This window comes from Sinohyriopsis cumingii, chromosome 2 (genome assembly GCF_028554795.1).
Source record: "Sinohyriopsis cumingii isolate HCF-2022 chromosome 2, ASM2855479v2, whole genome shotgun sequence".
Taxonomy (NCBI): domain Eukaryota; kingdom Metazoa; phylum Mollusca; class Bivalvia; order Unionida; family Unionidae; genus Sinohyriopsis; species Sinohyriopsis cumingii.
Window position 1 is genome coordinate 158244375 of NC_142962.1, and position 27177 is coordinate 158271551.

General features: G+C 34.8%; 1 protein-coding gene across 1 annotated transcript; it reads left to right on the forward strand.

The window, feature by feature from the left end:
• On the forward strand, nucleotides 1-25810 carry LOC149806185 (putative methyltransferase-like protein 24). The gene is made up of 7 exons (XM_089935284.1): nucleotides 1-36; nucleotides 686-838; nucleotides 6996-7168; nucleotides 12951-13103; nucleotides 18528-18602; nucleotides 22367-22505; nucleotides 24596-25810. The coding sequence occupies exons 1-7, from the start codon at nucleotides 1-3 to the stop codon at nucleotides 24905-24907; spliced, it is 1041 nt and encodes a 346-aa protein (XP_089791410.1). The 3' UTR covers nucleotides 24908-25810.
• Nucleotides 25811-27177: the final 1367 nt, after the last annotated feature.

Sequence of the window (27177 nt, forward strand, 5' to 3'; positions counted from 1 at the left end):
ATGGAGGGAAAGAAAAAGTTTGCATTCTTCATTTTGGTAAATGATGCAATTGTGCCTACGTCATTACGCCCCATACACCTACAGCTGAGCAAGTCCAAAAAGTTTTGTCCCAAATCTGGAATCACGTCACAATTAATACTTCCAGTTCAGTACCCAATGTAGTTCTAGTCTATTTTTAGAACATTTTTTCCTCTCTCATTTTGGTGGTGATAGAAGAGTTTTATTTATGCATTTTTGGTAGGGATTTAAAGGTAACTGTTTATTCTTGATAATATGAGCTCAGGGTGTTGTTGTCTGTGTGTATTTTGGCGACAGTGCACAGTGAGTAATAAGGCCTTGGTGATGATCCGGAAATGAAACTTGTGTTCTGTTTACATGCTGCTATGTTGACAGTCCAGCATCTAAAAAAAGAGCAGGTCAACCTTTGACAAGGACTTCACCGTGAAATCATCTTTGATGGTATTTTAGGTTAACATATGATTTGCATTCATTGTTACACAGTGGAAAGGTCAGTACTGAGAAACAAATGTAGAGAACATATAGTCAAATTAATTGTGTTCTATGTCCATCTGCACGGTGGCACTTGATTTGATGGAACAATAAAAGTTGTATACCAAATGCTAAATCAAACACGTCTTATTGGCTGCTTAGACTGGACCTCTATGGTAAATTTTATATGTTTCAGGATGGTTCCCTTTTCACATGGCAGTCCAATGTGTACAATATGGAGGATGGTCACTTTAGATACCAAAAAACGATCATTCTATTCTTACTTTTTGTCTTTACTTGTCTGGTTATCGTTACTAGTATTGTGTTTAATGGATCATCATTAACGAAGGTACACGAACATGGAAATACATTGAATTAGGAGACATGATTTTGTTTGTTCGTAGATATTTGTTTTTTTTTGGCGTCGAGCACTAAAATATAAATAACATATGATATGTCTTACATTGTAGGACTAGGTCGGACATGGGACAGGCACTTGTTTTAGAAAACATAGCGACCCTACCCCGTGTCTCAGCATGCTTACAGTACATTTCATTTGTATTGTATTCCATATAAAACGGTATGCGGAGAACTCGCCCTGGACTAGGCATAGCACGTGTTGATTTTGTTTAGGTGCTATGTCTTACTATCCAAATAACGGCCTTGTATATCGTGTTCCGATGTCGTTGACATTGGAATGAGTAATCAAAGTTTCAGGAACATCTCACACATTTGGCAGCCTATATCGACACTCTTCCACTAATTACCGCTCCGGTGGCCTAGTGGTCAGAGAGTCCGCCTTGGATGCGGGAGGTCATGGGTTCGATCCCTGGCCGAGTCATACCAAAGACTTACAAAAATGGTACTAACAGGTGCCTCGCTCGGCGCTGAGCATTAAGAGGTTAGTGTTAGGACTGGTCGGCCTGGTGTTAGGATAATGTGACTGGGTGGGACATCTTGCTACATGTCTGCGGCATGATGCCCCAGTGCTAGACATCACTATAAGCTGCCACATTGCAGACATCATAGCGATATGACTGAAAAATTGTTAAAGCTACATTAAAAATCCAAATCACACTCACTTCCACTAATTTATGTGTAATTAATGTACTTACTGTGCTGTCTTTATCCTGGCAGAATGAAAATATGCTACTTGCAGATGGACGCATTTTTATGTTCTGTTGACATACATCTGAATTTGTTGCAATGCGACAGTAGTCGAGGTATGCTGAAGTAAGTTCAATTAGGTACATGTTGGAGTTAAGTTTCTTGAACGAAATGAACCATTGCTTTCAGTTCCAATAGGCATAATATATTTTTTATTCATTTCGTTGAAGAATAATATTTCAACTTAACCCGATTTCAGCATTCCTGGCTTTCATCGCCTTCCAGCCAACTGAAATGTAGGCCAACGAAAGTTGAAAATAGGTCCATTTCTTTTGTGAGAATTTGAATTTATTAGAGAAAAGACATCAGAATAAGTAAAGTCTGACTAAAACATTATGACTTTACTTTGTAGAAAAGCGTCGCTGTTTTAGTTGTTAGTTTTTTTTAAATATTTCTGAAAATGTGACTTTCGTAATAATGTTAATCGACATCAAAAGATGCTACACAGTGCTGTTAGTTAGGCTGTAAGACCTTGACGCCCACAACATAAATATCAGCATCAGGTCTTACACGTAGGACTAGCCGTGGGAGAACTTGCCCCTGGGACAACACATCCTGGGAAAACTCGCCCCAACATATCTGGAGAAGTTGCCCCATAGTCATTGGAGAAGTCGCCCCAATTGGTTGGAGAAGTCACCCCAAAACTTGTCACCCAGATAACCTTTTAATAACAGAATTAAATCATCTTTTATGTGATTCATATTTAGATTTTTATATATACGCAATCACAAAAGAGATATTAACTGGTAATCATAAAAAGCAATATCATAGTAATATTTCTAAGGATGAAATTAAGTCTTTATATAATCTGATGAGTGATGACAGTATAGTGATTAAAACGGATGATAAGTTATGAACACTGACAAAAAAGAAGAAATAAACTAAATGATGGGTGTAGTACAAGTGATCTTTCAGAAACCGTGCAAATTTTGCGCATTAGCCATGATGATGAACTCGGTAGCGACCACATTTCCTGAGTAGGTGTCAGCGATGCTTTTTATCGAGTTCAAGTATCATTCGTCAGTGGTTAGCAAATCTCAATGAACAATCAGATTAAATTGTTCAGTTAGAGAGATGATAATATAACCCTTTGGCTTATTGACTGTCATCGCCAATTCAGTCGATTTCGGGTTATAGAGGTCCATGCCATAAAGTCATCTCAGGATGACTTAGGTCATTAGGTTGGAACCCTTTCATATATAAAAGCTGCAGACATCACATTATGCTTACACCCTCTCTATTTTTCCAAATAAAATGCATCTAATGATTTGAAGAGCAGAGCAAAAGGGACAGATAACACTTTTTTTCGTTAAGTCCAGAAGCGGAGTTGATCAAATGAAAAAGTTGAAAAATTTCAAATTTGATAGATTTAATAAGTTATTAAGTTAAAGAAAAACAACAATAAGTAAAACCTTAACAACCATGTGGCAACATCTCAGAATTACTATATGTGATCCTTGGGGCGACTTCTCCAGGCGAAGTGGGTGACTTCACCGACCACCATGGGTCGACTTCTCTCAACACCTGGGACGAGTTCTCCCAGGGCGAGTTCTCCATGGGGCGAGTTCTCCGTTATTCATAATAAACATGCAAGGCATTGGTTGTGGTTAATGATTTATTTTATTTCTGTTCATCAAATCCCCCAAGGGGCTCCGAGTGGTCTAAAGCGCTCACCATCACGGATCATTGCCATCTCACCTCTGTCTGCGTGAGTTCAAGTCTCAGGCTCGGCTAACGTTGGTACATGAGAAAGCCTGCCAGTAACTTCTCATGGGTCGGTGGTTCTTCTGGGATTTCCAGGGTTCTTCCTCCACCAATTATACTGGCCACCATGTATAGCCTATCTTGTGCTGAAAAATGGCATTAAACCCTACAACAACAACAACAAATCCCCCAAAGTAATGGGTATTTCGACGTGACTTCTGATGGGAGGCATTCTAGCCCTACAATTTATGACTGAGGCCTTGATATTTATGTGTTGGGCATTTTACGACAATCTTATATTAGACTGCATGGCATATTTGTACTTAACCCCAACCTTCCTGAACTTAAATTTTATGCCCCAGGTCTTAAAAGCACTTTTTTGACCTTGACGGATAATAGAGTTCATTAACTGGCCTTTATACAAAGGATCCAGTGCGCAAATAAGAAACTGCTTTAACACAGGCCCAGGTTTGTGACTTAAAAAATCACAAGCATTGGCTTAAATTCCACAAGCCTGTGCTAAAATTTCTATATGCCCAAAATGTCCCCTTTTTAAATGGTATTTGTCACACAATGTTGCAATTGTTACAATTCAAATATAAATTAAATAGGTTTCAGTTGGGGGTTTGAAGTAATGCAAGTGTCATTAGTGTTCATTACTAAACTCGCTGGAGACTGGATGGTCTTGGTGTTCAAACTTCTCTGCTGGATTCACTGAGTGAGTCCTGCTCAGAACCAAGATGACGTATGTTGATATGTTTGCAGTATTTATACATGCTACATTTAATGGGTGTATATTGAAAGTGGTGTTTTTTTCTTTTATTTTCAAAGATTACAGAAAATTGTTTCCTTGAAACATGACTGTATAAGGAGGTTTGGGGGTATTACAAAATCATGTTTTAGCATGGCACATCATGTTATAGTTTTATTAAAATCAGATCTGCACTTCACATAGGATAGTGGTGATCTGGTTTTAATCAGATTACTCATCATTATGGCAGGTATGTCAGCATCTTGAAAATACAAGCCAGACAGGCACATCTCTTAGAATACAGGATGGTCCCAATCTGAAATTAGAGGGGCACTGGGTGTCATGCTATCAGATTTTTGGAGCACTGGGATATAAGAATCCCACACTGAAACAAAAGTCATGAGTTTACAGTACACTCCTAATGGGCTTCAACGAGTTAGATAATATTGGTTATTAGATAGCTCTGATTGTATGATCAAGTCTGCTTCTGTTGCTTATTAAATTGTGAAGCACCTAACATTCAGTTCAAATTCCTTTTTTATACTTTTCATTCATAAAATAATGCAAAACACCATGTGATATAGAATGGGATTTGCTGACTTAGTTAAATGTGTACATGTATGGAAAATCCCTGATTTCTTTTACCATAAACTTTTTTCCATTTGTTAATCTTGACTGCTGTGTGAACTTATTGAGAATATGTTTATATATGGGTCATTTATTTAGAAATTATGTCAGTATGGCAGATATGGCTGACATTGCTGAAAATAGGAAAACCGTAACGTAATTCTGAAAGGTACTGGCAAAAGATAATTTGACCAAAGTTAATAGAAAGAATCCTTGAATGAAGACTTTGAAAAGTTTATGAAAAAACTAAGCCAATCTATCATTAGGTATGGCTGCAATTACTAATGATCAAACACACTTCCCATGATATCTTTTCTAAATCTGTTGAACAGAAGGTTTACTAAATTTAGCAGAAAGCATTGTGGCATGAAAGCCGTGATATTGAACTGCCATCAAATATGGCTACCATTGCAAAAAATAAAAAAAAAGCTTCAAACAGCTTTCAAATAATGCTGTACAGAAATGATTAAATTTGACAAAAGGCATGCTAACACAAAAGCTTTTCAAGCTTATACAAATGGTCTTGATCTGCCATCATTACTAATATAAAATCCTTTAAATGTACAAAATAGTCATTGTAACCCATATATTTGACCATCTGTTTAACATCTAAAAGCCAGTGAGCAACTCATCCACTTGGGCCTCTTGTTTTATGTGAGCCATCTTCAACAAAAAAATCATATTTAACTTAATAAAAATATACAGGTAAATCCTTTTATTATATGCTCATTTTTTGCCCCATTAACTTTACATTGTCAGAATTGTTCAGTATTACCCGATACTGAACTCACGTGCCAATACACACATAGCATTCATGTGCATAAAGGAACTACTTTCTACTGTAAACAAACAATGGACGCAGATGCCAGCACTTTTTATTTGTAAACAAATCATGTACACTCGCGTAAGAGGTGCTTTACTTTGTGATTTTTAAATTTGTTTCTGAATGAACTAAAACAGATCATTTCGTGGACTGCCACATACCAGCTGCTTTGGCACATTCCACGTTAAATTTGTTGATACGTTTCGGATTTAGGCTAGCTACAGTACACAACAGATGCAAGAAGGGGTCCTTACAAATAACATACAAGTGACAAGTCATATACTGTCTTCTTTAGCTGGTGATAAGAATGGCAAAAAATATACTTACAGTTTTACATCCTGAATTTCCTCAAAATGTACTTTCTTAGTTCTGCAAATCCGAATTACATGAGCCATGTCAAAGGTTCTCAATCTTGATTACACATTTTGAAATTGTACTGTAACTTCAATTATAAGTGCAATTATATCCTCCTTACTGGACTCAAAATGAAATAAGCATTAGATTCCATAGCGTCTTTTTGATAATTGCAATTGAAAGACTTCATATTTTCCCCACATTTTGATTTCAAACATTCAATGACAGAAACAGAAATACATTTGCAGATGTCAATATGCTTGTCCCTCGCTTCTTCAATCCCATGTATTTCATGTGGAATTGTCACATATAAATCCAGTCCATAATCATGAACTTTCGAAAAATAAAAAAAAAATACCAAAATCTATTCATTCCAGATCAAATGGAAAAGTTGTTACAATGCACATTCATTCACAATATGACTCAAAATTTCAATTTTAACTAGACCCACCATTTTCTTTCGAAAGTTATGTCGAGCACGCGACTAAGTAATAATGATGAATATGCGCTTGTGTATTTAGTTTGGAATGCGGCATACATTCATTTACTTTGTTTCGTGTAATATATTTTGTTAATATAATTAAGCATTAGGTAGAATAATGTTTTTTAGCATATAATAAAAAGGTTACTGCATTTGTTGTTGCAATGCGCATTCATTCACAATATGACTTCAAATTTCAATTTTAACTGGATACGCCATTTTCTTTCGAAAGGTTATTGCATTTGTATGGGAAAATATGAACTCGTTTTGTCGGATGGATATACTGAACTCCCAAGGTCATATTTTCCCATACAAATGCAGTAACCTATAAATACTATACAGCTACCATATGTACCTACATTACAATATTTTACCATACTGCATTTGTACATCACCTGAGCCACATGGATAAATTTGACTGGTTTAAACATTGATCAGAGAAATTAGACTGTAGAAGGCCTTTAAGCATGCAAATATAGTACTGTAGTCTTCTTCTACACCTTCTTAATCTTCTTTATTTTCTTCTTCTTTAAAAAACCAGAAACAAATGATGTTTAACAATGGAAACATTGTGGCTTTTATTTATTTATTTTCTTCAGGTACCAGATACATCACTAATCATAGAGGAGATACCAGATGTCTCATGCAAGCCTGAAGACATGTTGAGGGAGGATTTTGTTAAGGATTATCAGTCAAAAGATGATTTTGTCATTCCATCATTAGATAGACTGAATCAAATGAACCATGAAGAATTAAGTGCAATGTATCACAGGTAAGAATAATATCCAACTGAGAAATTATTTTTGAAGATTGCATCCTTGAAGAAGAAAGGATTCCTAATTTGATTATTAAATATGAAATTGTTGTTGTTGTTGTTGTTCTAGGGTTTAACGCCATTTTTCAGCACAAGATAGGCTATACATGGCGACCAATATAACTGGTGGAGGAAGAACCCTGGAAAACCCAGGGAAGAACCACCGACCCACGAGAAGCTACTGGCAGGCTTTCCCACCATACCCACATTAGCTGAGTCTTGGACTCGAACCCATGCAGACAGAGGTGAGATGGCAGTGATCCAGAACGGTGAGCGCTTTGGACCACTCAGCCACTCGGGGCCCCTTTGAAATAGTATTGAGCTTGAATCACATCATGGTAGACAGCTTAATTCATATTAACAGAGCAGTTTGGACTAGTTTATATTGAAGAACAACATTAGAAACTTAAAGAGTTGTAAATTTTAAATGAAAAATAAAACCAATTGGACTTACGATTCAACTTCATGTGTGACATGAATATAAGAAAGGAAATGGAGCTATACATGTATTTTGGTCACATGTAATAAATAAGTACCATCAGAACTTTGTATGATACAGATATATATTTTCAAATGATGAAATTTATATTACTTTCCTTTTTAGTTAAATTAATTTCAGCTTCAACCGAAACTTTGGTAGGGGTATATATCATGAGTCAAAATAAACCATTCTTTGTGACTTTGTTGTCCATATTTCACTGTATGGTGACCTGCATGATTTTCTTGCTGAGCACCAGACTGATCTCAAAAGAGTGTAATAAACCTGATTCAGAAACCAATTCAGAAACATAAGCACAGGGCAAAATTAGTGTACATTTTACCTCATCTTTGCTAGCCAAGGTTCCAGTGTGATAACTCTATTTACACCATGGTGTATTGAGCAGACTTTTCTGTACTTCAGGTCTGTGAATTTCATTGGATGTGACACATACAATCAAACTTAAGTTGTTCAGATTTGAACACTGTTCCTACATGATCAAGACAAAAGGAGCACACAACTTGAATGGACTGATAAATAAGGAATTTTCTAGTGCCGGTCTGTGTTCATACAAATACCTTTCACTCAAATATACCCATAATGGCTTCCCTCTGGTACATAGTCATACTTTTGATGTTAAACTTCCAAAGTATCTTTTTTACATCTGTTAACCCCACCATTTTAGGCCAATGTGCAATGCACCATGCAATTGGTTAGTCGGCATTACATACTAAGGGAGGCAACTCATGAAATCCAATAGATGTTGCTTGTACAAAGCAACAATATATCTGTTCGATCCGCCAAGGTGTAGATAGGATTATCGTATTGAAACCTTGGCTAGCGAAGATGATTATACCTGATCCAAAACCCAAACCAAAAATATTTTATATGGATATCATAAAACACTGCAGAGTGCTTTAGACCTGATCCAAAACCCAAACCAGAAATATTTTGTATGGATATCATAAAACACTGCAGAGTGCTTTAGACCTGAACCAAAAAACAAACCAGAAATACAAGCCCTATTCATGGATATCATAAAACAGTATGGAGTCCATTAGATATTTTGTCATGCACAGATCGAGTGCAACAAACCTGATTTAAAAACCAAAACAGAAACATAAACACTGTACAGCATTGCTATCATGAATGCATTGTAGTATACACAGAGTGCAGTAGACCTGAATGCATGAACACTGTAGTGTGCAGTGATGTCATGAATGCATTGTAGTATGCACAGAGTGCAGTAGACCTGAATACATGAACACTGTAGTGTGCAGTGATATCATGAATGCATTGTAGTATGCACAGAGTGCAGTAGACCTGAATACATGAACACTGTAGTATGCACAGAGTGCAGTAGACCTGAATACATGAACACTGTAGTGTGCAGTGATATCATAAATGCATTGTAGTATGCACAGAGTGCAGTAGACCTGAATACATGAACACTGTAGTATGCACAGAGTGCAGTAGACCTGAATACATGAACACTGTAGTGTGCAGTGATGTCATGAATGCATTGTAGTAAGCAGTAAACCTGAATACATGAACACACTACAGAGTGCATTAGACCTGAGTACATGAGCACACTACAGTGCATTAGACCTGAATTCATGAACACACTCTTGTATTCAATAGACCTGAATACATGAGCACACTTCAGAAATGCAGTAGACCTGAATACATGAACACACTACAGAATGCAGTAGACCTGAATACATGAACACACAGTAGTATGCAATTAACCTGAATACATGAGCACACTACAGAGTGCATTAGACCTGAATACATGAACACTTGTATGCAATAGACCTAAATACATGAGCACACTTCAGAATGCAGTAGACCTGAATACATGAACACTTGTATGCAATAGACCTAAATACATGAGCACACTTCAGAATGCAGTAGACCTGAATACATGAACACACAGTAGTATGCAATAGACCTGAATACATGAGCACACTACTGAGTGCATTAGACCTGAATACATGAACACACAGTAGTATGCAATAGACCTGAATACATGAGCACACTACTGAGTGCATTATACCTGAATACATGAACACACTCTTGTATGCAGTAGACGTGAATATATGAGCACACTTCAGAATGCAGTAGACCTGCATACATGAACACACAGTAGTATGCAATAAACCTGAATACATGAGCACACTACAGAGTGCATTAGACCTGAATACATGAACACTTGTATGCAATAGACCTAAATACATGAGCACACTTCAGAATGCAGTAGACCTGAATACATGAACACACAGTAGTATGCAATAGACCTGAATACATGAGCACACTACTGAGTGCATTAGACCTGAATACATGAACACACTGTAGTATGCAATAGACCTGAATACATGAACACACTACTGAGTGCATTAGACCTGAATACATGAACACACAGCAGTATGCAATAGACCTGAATACATGAGCACACTACAGAGTGCAGTAGACCTGAATAAATGAACACAGAGTAAAGTGCATTAGAACTGATTCATAAAACAAAACATACATGAACACCACTGATATCATGAATGCATTGTACATTTGCATTCTTTCATAAACTGTGATGAAACTTGGTATACATTATCAGTAACAGGTGAAGATATTCATATTGTGTTCTTCAATGAGTTATTCATGAACCATGCCCTAGGCCTTTCCGCTACTCATTTCCAACTCACGGTTTATTGTACAACTGAAAATTTATGGGGAAATTCACCCCTGCGTCTTAAAATAGGAATGATTTAACAAAGAAATAAAAGTCGGGCTTGTAGACATGATTTGCACACATTTTGGTTTGTTTTACATATTCTTTTAATATTTAAAATGAATGTCACAATTGTACAACCTAGAATAGACATTTGACACTATTTAAATATTAGACTCTTGTTGAGTTCTGTATTCTATGTATTACTGAGTTGTAGTTTTAGATTCTGAAGCCAAAGACTATTGAATCTTAAGCTACTGCACAGCTCTACAGCTGTAATACACGGATCCCCACAAGCAGGTGTCAGTAATAATTTTGATATTCAAAATCAGCCTCAGCAAAAAGTTTAAACCACAATTCACTGAACACTTCCAGTGATGTCGTATCAAAACAAGACCGAAGCAGGGAAAAACATTTCAAGGAGATTACCGTCATTCATCATGTAATTAATGTAATTTACAAAATGGTTCTTTTTTTGATATATGCCTTAACATTTACTATTTTATCATTGATATCCAAAGGTGATGAGGAAAATGTTGGAACATAAATTGAAACCACAGCATCATTGTGATGTATTGCTATGATGTCATTCATAGTCGTTTTCTACAGATGTAAGCAATCAATTTGATTGGTTTAGTTAAATCATTATTGCTTTCAGTGTAACCTAGCAACAGTGATAAAGTACATGTCTGAGTTATGCAGGTACTACATCTGACAAAGCCAGGTTTTTAACCAGTGGGAAAAGGTTTTACAGATGTGAAGCATGATAAAATAAATCATACCTGCACAACTAGTGCCACAGGACTGGATGAAAAAGTTTTCAGGAATTAGAAACATTAGATGAAGTCAGTAATATCTGCCAAGTTAGCTTTCAGGACAACATTTCGTCAAAAGAGCTGGGACTAGTTGCCCGCTTAAGATTGATCATGTGTGTATACATATATACATGTGTGTGTGTGTGTGTATATATATATGTGTATATATATATATATATATATATATATATATATATATATATATATATATATATATATATATATATATATATATATATATGCACACATGTATATATGTATGTATATATATGTATGACTATATACTAATTGAAAATATTTTTATTGTTATTATTTAATTGGGTCATATATCAGACATGATTTTTCTCCACCTTAAAGTGGAATTCCACTTTTCTCATGATTTGAATCAGATTTTTCTTGATATAGTTCATTTTTTGTATCATCTCCAATCTGTTTAAAAATAATATGGTCTGTCCATTCCCAATCCGCAATGTCCCTTGTAAATTATTCGTTCCATATATTAGGTAGCACAATACTCTCGTAAAGAGTATTCTGATTGGTCAAAGGTTTCAATTCATCCAGTGTATCTTCGTGTAATGGTTACTGATGGCAATGGAAAGAATAAGCATGCTTGCAGAACATGGCATCCTGAGTTGTTGAGAGAGACCATGGCATGAAAAGTTTAGATAAAGGTTTAAAAAACATATGGAAATGGGAATGGCTGGAGAGAAAAGTTGACGGAAATTTAATTGGTCAGTTTATAAGAAAACTGAATGCTAGAGGACTGCCATTTTGTGACCACTGCAATAAAGATCTGAATTATGGTAATCGCAGTTGGACAAATTTGGAACAACACCTACAAAAGATGCTGCATACGGAAAAATTGAAGCTCAGAGGTATCTGGAAAAAGTGCATTTAATTACTATAAGAAAAAAGATTTCTTGCATGAGAGAACAGATATAGCCCTCTGTCAGAATATGCGCACTGCATGTTGCCAAGCACCAGCTTGAAAGGAAAAAGGCTCTCATTGAGAAGGAAAATAAACGATTGCACATTGAGCCAAAAAAGTCAGTGGTGACAAAAAGGAAGGCTAAATAAATCTTTGCCAAAGCCGCAAAAAGAGCTCAACTGGCATATCAACAGGTTGTGTCCATTGGAGAAAAAGACAAGTGAATGTATTTGATTATTTGTATATAGTTGTACTTGGGCTTTTATTTTACAGATTTGTTATGAATAGAGAGAAGTATAATATATTTGCTGCAAAAATTGACAATTTATTGTGACTTAATTACGATGTGAACATTGACATGCACATGAAATAAACTTCAGCATCTGATTCAATAGTATTGGAGAACAAATTCATGTGGCTATAAATATTGTGAAATTATTGAACTCAGGTTGAACATTTTTGGTAAGTTTAATAGTTTTTCAAATGATTATTTTGGTTTATTTTATGTTCATAAGTTGCACCAGGAGCAGTTTTTTTATGAGTTTAAAATGCATTTTTGGTGGGGGGGGGGCACAGGCATTGACCCTCAAGACCCTGTTGGAGGAGGACCCCCAAACCCCACTTAAAATTTTTTCAGCTTTTTGGGGGGAAGACCAAAATCATGTCTGATATACTCTTTATTTTCATTGCATCTCGTAAGTTATCCTGTTGATAATATATAATTTCATACTTTAATGGCATTTGGAAAACACTTATAAAATAATACCCTAGATATTTTTCTTTGTCCTGTTCAGGTACATTAATAATGTGCAGTATCTGTGCAAGAAGAAAGTACGGATGGGGCTGTTGGAGGACGGTGGCTGGGAAGTGTGTACCGAATCAAAATACCTGCCTCCCCCATTATCTTCTTCAGGATCTAATTCATCTTGTCTCATATACTCAGTAGGGTAAGACTGGAAGTCACATATATCAGATTACCAGATGTGTTATATTTACACTCACCTGTGTCTGTTGACTGTCATCTCCATAATCCTTTTGTCAACAATTGCTTCTTGCATCTCTGGAGTCCATGTTTATAATATGACTTCAGTCAAACTTGGAATATGGGCTACTGCCATCAAAAACTCCAACATGGCTGGCAAGATGGACACATAATTGAAGTGAACTTGCATTTAATTGGCTGAACTTGTTACTGATTTGGAAACCATATTTCTCATGTGTTTTTTATCTGACTTGAAATATAGGCTGTTACATTGTCATTAAGATCTTGGATCAACTGAGATCCTCACACGTTAATTGGGTAATCTTATATCTGATTGGCTGACCATGTTTGCACTCTGGAGGCCATATTTCTGATCTGATTTTGATCAAGCTTTGAATACATGTTTATATTATCAAGATACCAGACAATTTAAGTATTTAGTGAAAACTGAGAATATTGTTAAAGTGATTCTGCATCTGATTGGCTGATCTTTGTACCACTCTGGAAGCCATATTTCTGGTACATTTTGGATCAAATGCAGACATATATAGTGAAAATCCTGGATGGGTTCAATAATGAGTGAGAGTTTCAATAATGCAGTAATCTTGCTTGTGATTGGCTGAGTTTGTTACCACGCAGGAAGCTCTATTTCTTGATTATATCATCAAGATCTTGGATAATTTCATTAATGAGTAAGATTCAGGCATATTAATGAAATGATCTTGCGCCTGATCGACTGAACTTGTTATCACTCAGAGCCATAATTCTGATTCAGTGTTTGATCAAATGTGGACTATTGCTTTGTGGGATGTACATCTCACATGAATTTGATAATGCATTGGATCAGTGCATATTAATCAAATTATCTTGCATGTGATTGGCTGAGCTTGTTACCACTATAGATACTGTCACTGGTCTAACTTTGAGTCAGCTTTGTAAATGGTCTTAGATTGTCAAGATCTTGGATGATTCTTTTTATAACAAGATCCAGCCATGCATATTCATTAAAGTGATTTTATATCTGATTGGATATCAGCATTTTAGTGCCTTTATTTCTGTTTTTTATTTGTTTGTTGCATACTTGGTATTTACAAGATATATAATACATTTTGTCTTGACCCAGATGTGTTTTTCTGACCTGATTTTAATCAGACTTGGTAAATAGGCTAACATAAGCACGACATTGTTTTATGAGCATTGACTCAGATTTGATTTACCACTCTTGATACAGTATTGTTTCCAGTGATTTGATTTACCACTTTCAAGACAGTATTATTTGCAGTGATTGGATTTACCACTTTCAAGACAATATTATTTGCAGTGATTGGATTTACCACTCTCAAGACAGTATTGTTTGCAGTGATTTGATTTACCACTCTCAAGACAGTATTGTTTCGAGTGATTTTATTTACCACTCTCAAGACAGTCTTGTTTCCAGTGATTTGATTGAATTTGGTAAATAGGCCTATGTCATCGTGATCTTGTTTGAGTATGAATATGTATGAAACTCTCACTTTTTTAACGATGTGACTTGACACTGGATTGGTTGAACTTACCAACACTCTAGCAGGTATATTTCAGATCAAATTTTGATCAAACTTGTTAAATAGTTCAATATTATCAAGATGTTAGATTAGTTTGAATGTGACAAAGATCATCACACATTATTGATGTCATCTTGTATCTGATCTCCTATACTTGTTACCAATCAGGAGATGAAATTCCAGTTGGATTTTCTCCACCTTCATAAAGAAGTTTCTGGACAGGTACTGTATTAAGTGAGATATACATGTATTAGTGACCATATACACCACTCCCTCAATAAATCGTGCCCTGATAACTCGCGATCCCGCTTATAACACGGGGTCAGGCATGGATCCCATATTTGTAAACCAGAAAATACCCCTAAAAATTGATCCCTATTTGTTGAACTTGAAGAATTTTTTTACATTTTCTTTCCAAAAGACATTCCTTGTACACTGCAATTAACGATATGTAAGGAAATTTTTGATCAATGAAAATGTCACTTACGTTGAGTGGATGCAGTACTTTAATAAATAAATACAAATTAAATAATTTTTTTATCAATTGAAATTTGTGTTCTAGTTCTATCTTTTAGTTCCTTTTATGTGTAATCATCATAAATGCAATTTGTCTTCTTGTAATTAAACATAAAATGCGTCAATCTACCATAACAGCTATGTCCGCGAGTGCTTCTATGTGAACCTAATTAAGTGCCGACCATATTTTGATAACTGACTTGCGGAAGTATTTGTTGTATTGTTGCATTGAATTAAAAGCTGGCCTGCTTTATATTATCACATTAATTATGTCTTTTGAATCAAATAAAGGCGGTGGAATAAAGAAAAATTAAAAGGCACGAAAATCCTACAAGCTTGAAATTAGTGGCTCCAGTCATAAGTCGGGTGAACTCACTTCATTTGGTCAATCGAATAATTATAAATGTTATTGTGTATGCAACATAAACTACCTTAAATTAACCGACTCTTTCATAACTGTGACCAAAGATGACAAGGCATCCTAGCGAAATTAATACTTTGTAAAATAAAGGGCTTGATTTCACCGATACGGACCATTGTGGGCAAGCGAGATTCAGAGAATTCTTGAACTGGCACTTAGAGATATCCTCAAGGATGATAAGAAGTTCCATTATTACTTCCAATGAAATCACAACATCAATATTGTACTAATTGAACAATACAGAAATTAAGTTTCGACATAGACAATTGTCGCATGACATAAATGTCACATGTGTTTGTAAAAAAGGAATCTTGTTTGGTGGTGTATCAACAGTTAGTCTAGTTCCCTGCTCTGTGGACTCCATATTTGGCAGGATACTATTAAAAACCACTATGGAAACCAGACTCATCAAGAAAATAAAAAGCAGTGACATAATACATGTGATGGTTGTTAAAACCAGTTGGAACAATCTTTCATATGTTGAACATTTTGAAAATAAATGTTATTTAAACAGAATAATGAACAACTTCATTAGAAAAAGTGCATTATTAAAAATTAATATCGATGTGATCGTAAAATGAGGATTCAGTCATTAAACAGCCTAGTTCCCTAATGCTGCTCCCCCCCACCACCCCGGCCCGATTTTTGTCAATGTCAAAGCGATTTTTAAAAAAAATTGGAAGTCCCTCAGTAACTTGCGCCTCACTTATAGTGCGGTCTGTGTTTGTGGACCCCATTGTGCCTGAGTTATCGAGGGAGAGGTGTACATGTATTAGTGAGATATGCACATATTAGTGAGATATAAATGTATTAATCAGATATATTGATATTAGTGAGATATACAAATAATAGCAAGATATATACATACTAATGAGATATACACACATTAGTAAGATGTACATATATTAAATGAGATATAGACAGTGAGATATACACATATTAGTGAGATATATACACATAGTGAGATGTACCCGTATTAGTGAGATATACACATGTAAGTGAGATATACATGTATTAGTGAAATATTCATGTATTAATGAGATATACATGTTAGAGAGATATACACGTATTATTGAGATATACACATATTATATTAGTGAGATATACATGTATTAGTGAGATATACACACATTAGTGAAATATACACACAGTGAGATATGCATGTATTAAGTGAGATATACACATATTAGTATATCCACATATTAATGAGATATACACAGGTTAGTGAGATATACATGTATTTGTGAGATTTACACACATTAGTGAGATATACACAGGTTAGTGAGATATACATGTATTTGTGAGATATACACAGGTTAGTGAGATATACATGTATTTGTGAGATTTACACACATTAGTGAGATATGCATGTATTAGTGAGAGATGTGCACATTTTAGTAAAATATACATGTATTAGTGAGAGAAACACAAGTAGGTTTTTTAATGTTGAGGCAATTGGAGTAAAGTGCCCTGCCTAGGTACACACCTCAATAACTGACCCAGAGTCAGTTGGAGTAAAGTACTTGCCTAGGTAAACACCTCAGTAACTGACTCAAAGTCAATTGGAGTAAAGTGCATTGCCTAGGTACACACCTCAGTAACTGAGCCAAAATCAATTAGAGTAGAGTGCCTTGCCTAGGTACACACCTCAGTAACTGACCCAAAGTCAGTTGGAGTAAAGTACTTGCCTAGGTACACACCTCAGTAACTGACTCAAAGTCAATTGGAGTAAAGTGCCTTGCCTAGGTACACACCTCAGTAACTGACCCAAAGTCAATTGGAATAAAGTGCCTTGCCTAGGTACACACCTCAGTAACTGACCCAAAGTCAGTTGGAGTAGAGTGACTTGCCTAGGCAAATGCCTCAGTAGCTGACCCAAAGTCAATTTCATATTAATTAGTATGTTTTTATTTGACTAGAATACACATATTTCAAATACTCAGTAACATTTTGTTAAACAGTATAAATTGTATATAGATTTAATTTTTATATCTTGGCTGCATTAACAGAAGTGGGTGCATTGGCTGGCATATCCATCCTGAAATCTACTAAACATATTAATATGCATTTTTAATCATATTTTAGTGTTATGAAAGTGATTTTGCTTTTGCTTTAGAGGGTTGTTTTTGCAAATTATTGGCAACTTTTGTCAGTGAAGTTAGCATGAATATTTATTGGCTGCATGATCTAGGTAGACTGCTTATGGCTTTTTTATATATATACATATGTAGAAGACTTGAATAGATTTTCAAGCCATTTGAGCGAAATTTTACTTTTATCTTTACATTTCACTATTTAGGATGAGATTTTTAATGCTAACTTTATTAGCCTGATCATTTAGAAACCATATCATCTAGGCAATCAAATTGGTATGCATTTTACATTCATAGATAGATGACCTGATAAGATTGTAATGCCATATAAATGATTTTTCGCTTTTTTATTTAATTTTGTAATTTCAATATATGGATTTTAACATTGATAATAGAAACTTTACATAATTGCTTAGAAACCACTTGACCTAGGTGAATACTTGCATGATGTGATTAGGTTCTGTTGTAATTCAGGTAAAAGAAAATTGAATGGTTTATCTTTCTTTGATACTTTTTGGAGAAGATTTATAATTTTTTATTTGAAAAACATTTTTAGCACAATTACTGTAAATAAAAGCCCACTTAATTTATGCAAATGAAAATTGAAAGGCTGAGTTTTTATCTCTGTGTATATGATCTGAACAGACTTCTGTGCTAGTAAAAAAAGTTTGATGTTAAATTGTGTTGACATTTTTAGCACTTGTGGCATCCATTTTTGTACTTAAGTCAGTCTATTCCTTAATTACTCAGCAATGAAGTTTATTCAGTCTGATTAAATCCCATTTCTTTTGAAAATATTAACTTATTTTTTTCAGGATCAATAATGATTTTTCATTTGATGATGACATGGTCAAGTTTTACCACTGCGAGGTGCACTCATTTGACCCCAGGTAAATTTACAATTGCTGTTATACGGTATATCTGGTTAATTTTACTTAGGTAGCATCATGCTTCCTCCCACGAACCCTCACTCCTTCATGTGGAGAAATAGCTTACATTTGAACTACTCAAGATGAGTGGTGTCTCCCTTCCATCCCATCACTTATTGAGATCTCAGCAAAGGCCACTCCTGTGGCCTAGTGGTTAGAGCATTCGCCTTGGATACAGGAGGTCGCTGGTTCGAACCCCTGCTGAGTCATACCTAAGACTTCTAAAAATGGTACTTAACAGCTGCCTTGCAAGGTGCTCAGCATTACGAGGTTAGTGTTAGGACTGGTCGGCCTGGTGTCAGAATAATGTGCCTGGGTGTGACATGATGCTACATGTATGCGGCATGATGCCACAGTGCTAGACATCGCTATAAACTGCCAACTGCAGGCATCATAGAAATATGACTGAATTTTTTTTAAAGTTACATTAATAATCCGAATCACACACACACCTACTCAACAAAACTTTTCTTCAAACCTTGCTTCCATTGTAGTATATTTGTTGTAAAGACTTTCTGTGATTACAGACAGTAACATTAAAGTGATTAGATTATACTGTGTGTTCTTATGTTACATGTTTAGGCTCAAATAAACAGTAACACAAGAAAGAGTGAAAACAACAAGCTTTGAAAAAATACAGTAATTTTTTTCCCTGGAAAAATTCTGTGAAAATTAAAAATAATTGGAAATCTTAATAAAAAAATGTTCTCCTGATTTCAAGTTTGAATCCCGACAAAGAATCCAAGATGGAAGATGATGATGTATGCTGCAGTCTGTAGTGTTGAAGTCTACAGTTCCTTGTAGAAACAAGAATTATCAGTCCGATTTCTGATAGGTGAATAAATTTTTTATAGAAAACTGTCCTTTTTGAAAAAATTTACATGAGGACACATATTTTCCAGAAAAATAACAGAATTAATCCTTTTGAATCCAAATAATTTGGAATAATTCCAATCCAAGTAATTTGAAATAACTCCAAAGAGCACAATATACAACTTCATGTGTAACAGCTGAGCTTCTTCTGAGAATAATTTTCCAAAATAGAGGTTGTATGGTCTTCAAAAACACAAACAAGGGGTCACGTGATCATCTTCTCGAAGCTTATAGAAAATAAGTACTTGTTAAAGATCATGTCTACCCAGTGTGATCCTGATGAAAACCAATCATTTTGCTCTAAGAAATAAAAAATTTAAAAAATTGTTTACATCTTAAAGACAAAGTCCCATCATGACCTCGACAACAACCAATCATTTTAAAATAAAGATAGAACTTGTTTACGTGGTTGTCACAAATTTATAAACAAGGTCAGGATTTAGATCAAGACCTAGTGTTTATAAACTAACAGTCAAGGTCAAATTATTTTCTGAAAAAAGTACATATATCATCTCTAGAAAATAAATTTGCATTACAATAGCCTGTAAAAAAAATAAAAATTTAAAACTGACAAACAATTAAATTGAAATGAATATATATTAAATCAGATACAAGTAAATCAAATATACGTAACAGTGTGATCAATAGTAATTAAGAAATGATTAAAGATGTTAACAGCTTATAGTCAGATTTCGAAAGAGGTCAAGTAGCATAAAACAGTTCACATATTTTGGATTCAATCAGCAAGCTTGGTTTGGCTTCAGTATTTAAAGTTTGCTGTGATGGGTTTATACTGTGTATGATCAGGAATAATTCTGAAAGGATTAAAGACATTAATGGATCTTGGTTGGATTAGTCATTCCTAAAGACCCCAAGTGGCATAAAACAGGTCAGTTTGGCTTTGGTAATTAAAGCTTGTCAAGATATCTAAGCATGCATCATCTTCCAATGCTAAAATGCTCAAATCTAAAGAACCAAAATAGCACACAGAATTCAATAATTGATAGAAACTGGAATCTCAGTAGCCAAAACAAAGTTCAAAGGGACATGAATATTCATTCTTCCATTATTGTACAGTTGAATTTAAAAAGAACTTCCAAAATTCAACCCAAAGAAGCACCAGTCTTGAGTAGTTCTGGTAGGCAGTCAAGAACCAGAATCTACCCACAGGCAGGAAACAATTTAAATGTTCAGATGGGCTCATTAGAGTTGTATTAATATTGCCACATTCCAGTACAGACACTGAAAGGACATTTTCCATTCTGAGGATAATTCAGGCTGACTCCATCCAGAGGAAATCTGGATCCAGAAAAGATGTATCATTTGCTAAGTGCTAAGATCAACAATGATGACTTCCACAAATATGATCTAGGCAATGATGAGGATTTCCACAAATATAATCCAGGCAATGATGAGGACTTCCACAAATATAATCCAGGCAATGATGAGGACTGCCACAAATATAATCCAGGCAATGATGAGGACTGCCACAAATATAATCCAGGCAATGATGAGGACTGCCACAAATATAATCCAGGCAATGATGACGATTGCCACAAATATAGCAGTGATGAGGACTGCCACAAATATAATCCAGGCAATGATGAGGACTGGCACAAATATAATCCAGGCAATGATGAGGACTGCCATAAATATAATCCAGGCAATGATGAGGACTGCCATAAATATAATCCAGGCAATGATGAGGACTGCCATAAATATAATCCAGCCAATTATCTACTAAGAAATGTCAAAATGTTACTGTGAAAACACTGATGTGATGAGATGCCATGCACATTTGAAAGGTGAAAAAAGTAATTTGTTTAATAGTTTTCATGTTTGTCCATGTATGTGCTAAAACTGAGGTCAGTGAAAATCGTCCTGATTTAAAGTAAAAACTCCAGACAAAATTTCGCAAATCTCCTGAACTGTCCTAAAAACTTACCTATGTGTTACATGTATGAAATAGTAAATTTATGCCTTTGTTCTTATCAGTTTCTTGTTCTCTGATATGTAACAACATTATTGCTTTGATTTCTGCATTCATTGCAAAATTTTGTTTATTACTGAAAGTTCCACTGAGATTGTAAACAACAGAGTAACTACCTACTAGGGTGTTTTGATAATGTAGCTATTATGATTGGTGATGTTATTATGAACATAAAGTAGTATCATGTTATTGCCAATGGTTTATATTATTTTAAATCAGCAAGTTTTTCTCTGCAAAGTGCATTGAAGAAACATGTACTATAAAGAAGATTACATCATCTTTTTATTTTACCAATAATCATCACCTGTAGTAAACTTTGCGTTTATGTCTGACATACATGTATCAGTCAAAATGAATGCTCAGGATCACAGAAAACATGGTACTCTTCAATTGTGCTTTGTACTGCAGTGAATTGTAAATGGATTCACATGGGTCCATGGTGGGAGTGATGTAACAAAAATCTGTATATGTTTTTTTGTGCATATTTCACCATTGCACTGAATTTAACATCAGCAATGGCAAAATTTCATAACAGCACTAATTCTGATTTGATTGGCTATGCCATTCTCAAAGAAGTAAATTATTTTCATTACTTAGTTACTGTTCATTATGTCTTTTATCCAGACAGTTCATATACAAATTACCTTTTTTCTTTATTTTTCATTAGGTAATTTTTTCATTTTTGCATACATGATTGCATGATTGTAGTGCTGGATATTAAATTTAGGATAGCTGTCAATGAACTGTTACATGTAACAATTCTAAGTTGTAGTTGATATGCTTGTAAAGTGATTGTTTAGTATGAGATAAAGGTACCATGTTGGATCAAAAGTTAAGACAATATTGTTGTCTTTTTGGTCAGTATGAAGCAGGTAGACTTCAAAAGGAGTGACTTGGACTATTTCTACAAGGTGGGACTATCTGGAAGGGAGTTCCAGAACAATCTTGGCTGGAAGATGGTGACCTTACAGGGCATCAGGAAGATGCTCAACCACACACAGGTGAGACTGGGGCCAGAACAAGATTTTATTCTTAGGATACTACCACTATCCCATAAGATGTCCATTCCTTTCGACTTTTTTTACACAATTTCTGCAAATTCTATCTATATAGGTAGAATAGTTTTTCTCAATGAGAAGCTAATTCTGAATACAGTAACATGAATGGCTCCATCTTAGGAAACTGTATTTAACCCGACAAAACTGCTGAACTTACTTATGATACGTTGTCTGAAAAAAAAGTTATTTCTGAGGAAAATTTTTGCCTCTTGGTAAATAAATGGGGAGGTTCAAAAGTGGTTTAAATTACTCTTTACAGATATTCTAAGGCAAATGGGTGCCATATTTCACCCCATATTTTGTTTTTCCCCCATGTTACATGACATATGCCTTGGATGGATAATTTATTATTTGCAATAATTACACCATTTTTTTCCCCTGACCTCTTTTATCAGAATCTTACTAGTTATGATCTTCATTACGTATAAGGCAGATTTAATCATCACCAGTGGGTCTCACTTCGAACACAGATTATGAAAAAGTTACCCATTTCATAACATGCTATATATTCAGGGCTTTCCATAATTGCCAGGAAACTTGTGAAATACTTGCCTTCTTCACCCTTACATACTGGCAACTGAAATTCACTGTTACCAATGATATATAAGGACTCAAATCCTGTTTCTGTTTCTTTGAATTATCCATGTTGTGAAAAGAGATTGGGAAAACTGCAACAAGATAAGTGTGGCTCATTAATCATTACATCATTTCAGTTCAGTTAATAAAAAATTCCTTGATTTATATAAAAGTAAAGTGTGCAAAAATGTGACAGATCTTGTTAGTACTATTGGTCATAGACCTGAAGAGCTTAACGTCGTGGCCTTTTATTGTCTTGTTCATTTGTCCATGTTCATTATCACTACTCTTCCTAAGCTAGTAGGAGGCCACAATATAAGCATCTTGAAAATCTTGCTATTGCTATTTTTCCAGTAATGATGGTACTAACAATATCACTAAAAGACTTTGATGATATCTAGTTGGATCTAAATGAAAAAGGTGCTGAACTGAATTACAATATGGCTGCCATGGTTGCCATCTTGAAAATTTCGTTATTGCTGCTTCTCTTGAATAGGTTGTCTTGTTGACATGAGGTTTTCACTGAAAGACTTGTTTTGTTGCATCATGGGTCTTAAATTAAAATGGTGCAGATCTGACATACAAAATAGCCACCACTAATACACCAGAATGGGTGATCATATTGACATGGGGTTTTCACCAAACAACATCTATGATGTCTTTTTGGTTTTAAAGAAAATAGTTCTGATCTGGCATCCAATATGGCCACCATGGGAGCCATATAGAAAATCTTACCTCTACCACACCTAGTTGGTCCTAAATGAAAATGATGTTGTTGTTCTTGTTATTCGGTTTAATGCCATTTTTCAGCACACGATAAGCTATACATGGTGGCCAGTATTAATGGTTGAGGAAGAACCCGGGAAAACCTCGGAAAGAACCACCGACCCACGAGAAGCTACTGGCAAGCTTTCTCACTTAACCACATTGGCTGAATCTGAGACTCGAACTGGCGCAGACAGATGTGAGATGGAAATGAAAATGATGCTGATCTGACATCAAATATGGTCACCATGAAAATCTTGTTATTGCCACTCAACCTGAATGGATGGTCTTATGGATATGAAAATGGTTGCAATCTGACATAAAATATCTTCACCATAACATCCATATTCAAAAATGTATCTCTGCTCCACTTGTATGAATGGTTGTAGTGTTTTCACTCTAAGATTTCATATGATGTTCAGTTGGTCCTAATTGGTCCTGTGGGGCCATCACAGAAATCATGTTATCACATCCAATATATCCACCACTGCAGCTAATTTGAAAATCTTGCTATTGCTGAAGAGATGGTTTGAGCACTGAGCAGTTAAAAGGAAGGAATGGTTTTATCTTGAATATCTGGAAACTCATTTTTCCCAGTAGAGTGTCGGTTCCTCCAAGGGAATGTAGTCAAGTTATACAATCCCAAACAGAAATTATAAACCTTTTAACCTGTGCTATTTTGTCATCTGCAGAGAATAATAGATGTGTTGAAGATTGACATTGAGCGGTCTGAGTGGGAAGCCCTTCCAGAGATGCTTCAGTCGGGAGTGCTGAAACAAGTGCGACAGCTGTCCATTGAGCTTCATTTGCATATTGCCCCACCCCAGCACAAAGACGTCCCAAGGCCAAAATATCTACTGGCACTTAATATCCTTAGACAGTTGTATCAGGAAGGCTTTAGAATTTTCTGGACACATCCTAATCCTTCATGCATCTTTTTATCCAGATGTAGAAATTTAAGAAGAGCTAACTGTCATGAGGTCAACTTCTTAAAAGTTTCTTGACCTTCAGAGTGTTTTTATTAGGGATTAAAAGTGTCCGTATGTCATTATCTTTATTACATTTACCTGAATAGGCATGTATAGGGTAAAATTAAATGACAAATAAGAAATGGTGCTGTGTCAAGCCCTGTTATCCTTTTGACTTGTAATATTTATAAGACTGCTTATAAGTCTTGAGGTTTCTGAGATGTTAGAGAATATATATTTTATTTTTGGTATTATATACAATTATTATATGTTAAAGCCTAGAGCTATTGGAAATGAGTCATCTAAGATGTCCATATTTACTTTACAGATGTAACAGGCACATCAGACTGTCTGTTCACTATTTTTTTATATTGTCCAATAGAACAATCATTTTTAGTCCATTTATAATATTATGACTTTCTTTATGTGTGTGTTTTGCATTCTTTCTTTAAACTTATTGCTCTTAATATCATGTAGCCAGTGATATTAACCAAGAAAGGAATAGATTTTACAAGAATTTTATGTGCATACTTTGATTGTCTTTTAAGGTCTCAATTTTCTTTTATAAATACCTCTTGCATTTCAGTATTTTAATATTTTAATATTTACCTGGATAGAAATTTGCAGGAATCCAAGACATTTGCTATCAGACTTTGTGAAAAGTTAAAAACTAGACAAAATTTGGTCCAAGCTGAATCTTGTGCTATTAGAGGTTCACAAATACTTTTTCAGGATTTTCATTCATTCTGACCCTTTTTTTCAGACTAGGGTCCTTTCACATCTCAGCTGTTTATGATTGCTTACTGCTATTTAGACTTATTTCTGAAACCAATAGTTAGGGCCATTCCATTTAGACATATATGAATGTACCAAAAATTGGTCAGTAAATTATCCAACGATGAATCTTGCATGATCACGATTAAAAAACATTATAATAAATAGTACAATTATTTTTGCAAATAGAAATATCATTGAATAAAATCAAGAAGTTCTAAATTATTATCATTAAAAGTTGAAACAAATCTTTGTAAAGGAGTGTGTTGATTTTCTGGGATTGACACAAACATTGTATTATTTGTCACTGCACGTTAATTCATTGCTGTGTAGCTTTTCATATATTGTACATAGAGTGTTACACTGAAAAATAAGGAATGTAACTGTAAAAGCCAAGTCTGAGGAAAAGCTAAGATTCATTATTTCACATTGGAGAATTTGACCTATTTTCATGGGAGGATTTTGAATTAGATGAAAGGATCAGTGAGTATTGGTTTGCAAATGAATACGCTTTCTGTTGCTTTTCAGTGATGTGACTGTAGAGTATGATGGAATTAACATTTTATGTTTACTAATATGCATTATAACTAACTCACAGCATATTTTTTCCTAATTGTTTAAATAGATGTTTGGAGGTAATGTGGTTTCTTAAAGTTTTTTATGGAGTGAAAATCAGCTTTTGCAGTGTTTTCATGATCACTGATAGCTTTTCTCTCAATGTGTTGTTTAGTGTTACATTGTTTAGGCTCTTTTAAACAGTAACAAGAAAAAAGTGAAGACAAAAAGCTTTGTAAAATTTAACAAATAATTTATTTCCCTAGAAAAACAAGGTAAAAATGAGAAAAGGAACTTTTAAGATTCAAATCCAAAAATAATCCAAGAATAATCCAAGAATTAAAAATTAGAAGTCCTAGTAATAAAATGTTCTAATGAAATTGAGTTTGAATCTTGATGAAATCCAAAATGGAAGGCGATGATGTATGCTGTAGTCAGTGTAGTACTGATGTGTCAACAGTTCTTTGTTGAATCACAGAAAATAGTATTCCAGTGTTTTAATTCTGTAAATTTCAATAACTGTCTTTCTCCAAGAATTAATTTACAGCACAAGTATTTCCAAGGAAAAATAATCTCTTAGAATCCAAATAATTTGAAGAAAAATTAAAAATTAAAATCAAACTGGTCACAACAAAACCACGTTGGCATCTCAAGTGTTAAGGCAAGACTAAAATTATTTATCAATACGTCAATATTAAATCTGGCTACTGTACAAACCAAATGACTGGTTGTGGGTGACAAATAACATGTAGCAGTTATTTCAAAACCAGAGTTTTGAAATAATTGCTACATGTTATTTGTCACGTACTTCAAGCATGGCCTCAGTTTCACTCAATAAATCTACTCTAAGAAAGAATTAAAAGCTAAGATATAAAAAGTTGTTTACTTATGAAGTAAGTTAGAAACTAGGTCAGCATTAGATACAAAGTTTCTATATTAGTGTTTACGAAAAACTGAACTGAATTTCTTTAAAATAT